A 7,123-nucleotide genomic window follows, 5' to 3' on the forward strand; every position below is an offset into this window, starting at 1 on the left:
AAAAAAGTACTTTTTAAAATATCGTCACTCTCGATATGAATTCCTTTGAGTTTTGCCCTGGCTGGTCCGAGGATCAGAGATGATGGGAACTGCAGATGCTGGAGAATTCCAAGATAATAAAATGTGAAGCTGGATGAACACAGCAGGCCAAGCAGCATCTCAGGAGCACAAAAGCTGACGTTTCGGGCCTAGACCCTTCATCAGAGGCGGTATTATTTGTGAATGGCTGATGAACTGGGTCAGAGCTCAGAACTTTATGAAATTGAAGTCTGGAGAGGAGATCAATTGAATCTTATTTAATTTTGGGAAATGCGTGATGCACTGCTTCGTCCTGTTTCCTGATTATTCAGCTGTCTTGTAGAAATGAAAGCAGCTGGTTTGTAGTCTGAATCACAGAATCCATAGTGTGGAAACAGGCAATTCAGCCCAACAACATGCTGACAGCATCCCATGTAGACCTATCTCCCAACCCTTTCCCTGTAACCCTATTTATTTCTGATTGGCTAATGTACCTGACCATACGTCCCTGAACACTGGGCAATTTAGCATGGCCAGTGCACCAAATCTGCACATTTTTGGACTGCCAGGAAACCAGAAACCTACATAGACATGGGGAGAATGTGCAAACTGCACACAGACAGTTGCCTGAGAGTGGACTTGAACCAAGACACTGGCAATGTGAGGCAGGACTGCTAATCATTGAGCCACTATGCTGCCTTGCTCATGGAGACAACATAGAGTTTGTTTGTTCCAGAGAGGCTGAGCTAGCCTGGGGAATGTTCAGTGAAGGTTTTTGGAGAATGTTTAGAAAATATTTACTGGAAAACTTCTAGGATTGAGGGATTAAATTACTTGGAGAGATTTGTTTGCTAACTTTCACATTTATGTTGCCCCATAATGTTTCTCTGAAGATACTCATTTCCTCACTTCTAAGCTCTATGTTCTGAATGAAACTTGTGTTTTCTGCTGTGAAGAGAAATAAAGCAGTAGTTCAGTACTTCGGCCATTTCCAAATTCTCCATAACATTTTCTGCTATCTCTGCTTTGAAGGAACTAATATATATGAGATCTACTCTCTTCCTCTTTAAATATTTACAAAAACTCTCCCATCTGTTTTACTTTTTTTTAAATCAGTTTTTTTGGCAGAGCTTTGCTAGTTTCTAAATAAACTCCCAATCCTCAAACTGGGTAGTTTTGTTCTTCAATAATGCAAGCCTCTTCCTTTAATCTTGATACTATCCTGAACTTCCTGAATGAGACACTGAGTGGGGATTTCTTGCTTATTTTTCACTGCGTTTTTACAACCATATCTCTGAGTCTATTTACCCAATTAGCCTGAACTGTGCCTCCCTTGTACCAACATAATTGGCTTCAAGTTTAGAGTTGTTAGGAAATTGATATTTTCAGACTCCTGCTGGAAATCAAGGATAGTGTGATCATTGTTTCTTGGTGGTTCTTTTTCCATTATGTTACTAATCAATGCTGCTTCATTACATCGCAGATAGATCCTGACCATTACCCGAGGAACAGCTGCGCAACTGTGGGAAGATATACAATCCCTTCACAGTACTGATGAACACAAAGAAGGTTGGGCAGCGAAACAACCATCTGGAAATCTTTTGGGTCAAGGGAGCTTTGACACATCATGAGATCTGAAATTGATCAATGGTCTGCAGCCTCCCATCAGCACCAACCTTTCTGAAGATTTAGCAGTGGATGGTTGGTCAAGGTGAAGCTGGGAAGAAGAGTGAGTGGCTCCAAGTGTAGATAAAGCTTCAATCATTCATTCAGCCTCAGGAATCATTTCTACAGGTGAGAGGCTATTCAAATGTGAGGTGTGTGAAGAGGACTCCAAAGGCTTGTAAAATCTCCTGACACACAACGTGCATCTGTGGAGTAACTATTAACAAATGAATAGTTACACGGAAGAGAAACCTTTCAAGTGTGAGTTGTGTGATCGAGCTTTTAAATAGTCATTGATGTTTCTAAATTACCGTTGCATTCATGCAGGGGAGAAACCATTCAAATGTGATGCGTTGAACCAGAGCTTTGCCTATTCACATGGGGGAGGAATCATTTAGGTGCATGGTGTGCAGTAAATTATTATCACAGTCACTGACACTCCTCATACGCCAACATGTTCATATGGGGAGAAACCACTTATGTGCAACGTGTGCAACAAATCATTCTCAACATCATCAGACCTTCGAATATACCTTATATATTCTTACAGGGGAGAGACCAAACTGTGGGAAGAGTCATTCTTGTCATCATCAGTTCTCCATGTGCATCAATGCATTCATACAGAAGAGACTGGTCAGATATAAAGTGTGTAACACGTTGTTCTCACAGTCAGGAAATCTCTGCACATACCTTTGCACCCACACAGGGGAGAAACTGTTCAACAGTAAAGTGTCCGAAAGATCAGTTTCTGCTTCACCAGAGAATTCAGACAGGGGAGAAACTATCCACTGGGCCATGTGCAGTAAATCATTCACAAAGTCATAGAATCTCCTGTTCCCTCACAGGATCCACATAGGAGCGTGAAGGACTTATCATGGAACTTTCATGATGTCTTCGCTCATCCAGAGCACCACAGGATTCAAACAATGGAGAGAGTCTACAGGTGCAGTGTTTGTGACAAGGTTTTTGTACAGTCAGCATTTCTCTTCATCAGTACAGCCACCCGGGAGAGAAACCGTTTAGTGTGACTTTTGTAATTAAATATTAACAGTTTGTAAACCTTATGGAACATGAATGAGTCCACAAAGGAATGATCAACCTATATTTTTGCCCATCTTGTCCTCAGAGTGTTTACCAGTACACAGGGTGTTCAGTGCGCCTGGGACACAGAACAAGAAGCAGCTTTCACTCCCATCAAACACCTAGTGATGACATCACCTGTGCTGAAGGATTATGATGTCAGCAATGGAGCCACCCTGCAGTGTGATGTCAGTGACACAGGACTTGGAGTAATCCCCATGCAGTGAGGGCAACCCATTGTGTTTGTATCCAGTTAACACAGACTGAACAACACTGTACACTGATGGAGAAAGACAGCCTTGCTTTTGAACCTTTCAACTATTATCTGTTTGGGGAGACAGAAAGCAATCTGACCACAAGCTGTTCAAAGCATCTCTCTCAAACCACTTGTGTTAGCACTAGGGCATTTGCACAGGATGTTGTTTTTCTTGCAGAGTCGATACTTGGAAATAAAGTACAAGCAAGGGAAGCAGATGTACATCGTCAACACACTGTCGAGACCTGCTGTCACTTTCAAGTTGATGGTACGAAGTGTGAAATTTTTCAGATTTACCACAAGAAGCAATAGTATGACATGCTGAAGAGTCATCAATCCAGTTGACATTGAACCAGATCTTCTGGTCTCTGACTGTCATAGACTGGAGGTAAGATTTTGGAGCTGCTCACACTGACACACTGTTCTATAGCAAATGTGTAGAAAATTTGAACATCTAATAAGTCAGGACCCTCCAGAAGTTCAGACAGTCCATCCCTGAGACTTGAGATAGTTCCAAAGTATTCGCCTGGATAGTTACCAGGAAATTTTAGGCAGGAAGAAACTTTGTATATCTGCTGGGTGTCCATGCAGTTCGTCACACTGACCGTGCAACTATCCCACTACCACAACCCTCTAACTCCCTGAGATCTGACCTGATGACACCATCACTCCAGCAGACTCAACTGTCCAGCTTTCATCACCCGACTACCCATTAAAAACCAAACTTATCTAAGACCTGAACCACCAACTCATTCACCAGATCACCAGGTACCACCTGTACTCATTCTCTTCACTGCTGTCTGTGTGGATTCCTGCAATAATTTTCTTTTTCATGTAGATTCCTGTAGTGAGGGAGTTCATCTCACTGCTGCATCAGAGGTTTGATCAGAAAACCAAACGAGGTAACGGATAATTTTCTGTCTAGTGTCAAACACAGGGGCTCTGACTCAGAGTCAAAGGTTTGGGACGAACCTACCAAACCAAGCATTTACACGAGGTGTAATTCTTCAAATGCTAGAGAAAGTCGAGGTAAAAGAATGGCCTGCATCCATGAAGGACAGACATGGTACTGTAAGAGAGTAAACAGAGATGAAGTGATCACCAAAGATGGTGATACGCCATGTACAGAGGAAGAAGGATCATTAACCTGGAAAAGATGAGAAAAGACATACTGAAGCACATCCTACACAAACTATAAAAGAAGTGAGTCTAGTCTATGGAAAAAAAGAGAAGTGCTGTACTGGCTAAAACAAGAATGAGGACCACATCAGCAAGTGCTATGTTTGTAATAAACATCAAACTAAACCAGATAAAGAGCTATTCATGACTCCTGACATCCCAGACAGCCCATGGATAAAGCTTGGAGTAGATCTCTTCATTCTCACTGGAACTATCCTGTCACAGTCAACTGCTATTCAGGTAGCAGGAAGTTACAGCAGTGACATCAGTGACTCCCAGTGAGACTGTAGAATGTCTGAAAGCATACTTCAGTCATTGTGACATTCCTGACATTGTGATAAGTGAGAATGACCGTAATTCATGAGTGATAAATTCAGACAATGATTTGAGAAATTCAGCCCCACATATCATTTCCACAGTATCACCAATATAATAGAAAGGCTGAAGAACTGGTGAAAATTGCTGAAGGGATAAATGTGTACGAAGTGATCTTCAAGTGGAGAAACACACCTACCAAAGGCAAGAAAAGTTGCCCAGTCCAGCAAGTAATGTCACGTGGTACACAGCTTGCTCTTCCAATTGATAAAACTTGACTGAGGTCAGAAATAGGAACAGGATTGAGTGACAAGATCAAAGTGAAATGACAGAAAGCCAAATGTTACTTTGACCAGTGTGCTAAATCATTGTCAGGATTGAGAGTTGGACAACCAGAGTGCAGATGTTCAATATGTTCACGAAAAGGCAGCCTGCATGGTAACTTGAAACTTGTGTGCAGAAGTTGTCACTGTGATCATTAACAGTGAAAGGAAACTGTAAGATCTGTTGTTAAAACAGCAGTCACCTAAATGCAGCCAGAGAAGGCGCATCTTCGTTGCAAATAGATGAAGAGGCAATTGAGTGAAGAACCGAATGACCATCAGTGTCAGAGGCAAGCCGGCCCCGCAACAAATGCAATCTATCTGCCACAACAGTTATCACAGTAACAATGACTTCCTAAGAACACGATGGGTATACTGACACCACCATAGCCTGCTTCAAGAAGCTCACTACCATTTTCTAAAGGTCAGCTGGGAACTCTGCAACAAATAGTGGCCTAGCAAGTGATGTCCACATCCGAGAAACAATTTTTAAAAAACCTACCAGCGTAGCCGCTATATTCCCCAGAGAGACCGTGTCACCTCAAAAACCAGAAAACATTAACATAAACAGCCAACAGTTAACCTAACAGAAGACCTAAACAATTTCATGTGTGTATAGACACAGAAGAAATTGGAAGAGGTAAAGAATAAAGTTATTTGTTCATTTCATAATTTTCTGTATTGACTGTGAATATAGAGTAATTTTTAATTAAATACTTTTTCAATATGAAGTGGGTGATTGAAGTCAGTATCTTTAAAAACTGTGAATTCCCATATGATTGTGATCTCTGATGTTGATTGTAAAGAAAGATTTGATGGAAATAGCAATTTTACACGAAACATGGGTCTTTGTTTATGATTCTGATTGCTCCAAATACATTCAAATGAATTTCCAGAAGCTTGAGAAAATTTACTGGTGAAACAGGGGTGACTCTCAGCAGCAGATCAGGTGTGGATTTAAACTTGTCATTGTCCCATCTGAATAAAACCTCAATGACTTATTACAGCTGTTGTCCCAGTTCCCCTGGCAATCATTTAACAGAAATGGCTAGTGTGACAGAAGCATTCTTCGTCCTCAAAGACTTTCAAACTGACATCAATGTGGGATGTGTAGCCTCAGATGTGTTCAGATCAGAAGAAAAAGACCCACAGCATCCAAGGCAATGATGACGTGCAGTGGTGGATACTGCACATACACAGGAGAGGGGGGCATAGAACAGAGACGTATGGGAGTAATGGGGTCCAGGAGAGAGCAAGGAAGGTAGAAGCAATTAACTCTTTTCTCCTCCATTTCTGCCCAAACCACCTCCACACTCTCTTCTACCTGATCCTGTTTCCTACCTCTGCTTCCTTCCAAATACTCTATTTTACAGGCTTTCTCTGTCTCTTTAATATGTCCTCCTCCAGCATGAGAAATATGACAGAGGAATAAGGGCAAAGTTCACTGCTTTGAATTCCATTGTAAGTGAGAAAAAAGACTGCAATATTATTGAAGTAATAATGGAATTGTAACAATATTAAACCATTTTAAAATATGTCTTTTGTTTACATTTCACAACTGAACTAAACTGTTATCTGTGGGCCTGTAATTTGGTGAATAGCTATAGTTTATCAACTGCTGTGATGAATATGACTGACTCTTGGTACCTGAATAACCAAAAACTCGGAATGTAATTTTAAGAGGCCCCCTCAAACAGGCGCAATTAGCAGAAACTCACCACTTGGCAGGACAGTGGTTAGTACTGCCACCTCACAACACCAGGGACCTGGGTGTGATTCCAGCCTTGGGTGACTGTCTCTGTGGAGTTTTCATGTTCTTCCTGTGTCCACATGGGTTTCCTCTGGGTGCTCCGTTTTTCTCCCAGTCTAAAGATCTGCAGGTTAGGTGGATTACTATGGTAAATTGCCTGTAGTGTTAGAGATGTGCAGGCTAGGCAGATTAAGCCATGGTAAATGCGGGGTTTCAGTTTAGGGTGAAGTCTGTGTGGGATGTTCTTCGAAGTGTCAGTGCGGACCTGGTGGGCTGATAGCTTCTTTCAACATTGTATAGTCATTTCTATGGTTGCTACCAGCTTCCCGACTGACATTTAATGAAACAGTGTTAAAGATCTCAAAAATTTAATTTACACTTGATGTAATTGACAATTAAAATTCTATTTTAGCAAGATTGGATGAAACTCTCTGCCAGAAGCTATGCTGTTGCAGTTGTTATACATTTAACAAGTTTTACTGAAGCAAATATTGAAACAAAAATTTTTTTTGAAGAATGGTAAGTTGTGACCTGATT

General features: G+C 41.3%; 1 protein-coding gene across 9 annotated transcripts in view; it reads left to right on the plus strand.

The window, feature by feature from the left end:
- The window catches only part of LOC125446439 (zinc finger protein 271-like), a 111,492-nt gene that overhangs the window by 10,886 nt on the left and 93,483 nt on the right, over positions 1 to 7,123 (plus strand). For 4 of the 9 annotated variants that reach the window (XR_007246403.2, XR_007246398.2, XM_048520021.2 and 1 more), the window contains exon 3: positions 1,502 to 6,303. The exons of 1 other annotated variant lie outside the window; for it this stretch is intronic. Coding sequence is in view for 1 of the 8 variants with exons in the window: in XM_048520021.2 (XP_048375978.1) it covers positions 1,502 to 1,573 (72 nt within the window). In the remaining 7 variants the exon portion in view is untranslated. Of the gene's footprint in view, positions 1 to 1,501; positions 6,304 to 7,123 lie in introns of those variants that run through there. 4 more of the 9 variants (XR_007246399.2, XR_007246402.2, XR_007246400.2 and 1 more) reach the window with 3 other exon arrangements.

The sequence above is a fragment of the Stegostoma tigrinum genome, chromosome 34 (assembly GCF_030684315.1).
Source record: "Stegostoma tigrinum isolate sSteTig4 chromosome 34, sSteTig4.hap1, whole genome shotgun sequence".
NCBI classification, from domain to species: domain Eukaryota; kingdom Metazoa; phylum Chordata; class Chondrichthyes; order Orectolobiformes; family Stegostomatidae; genus Stegostoma; species Stegostoma tigrinum.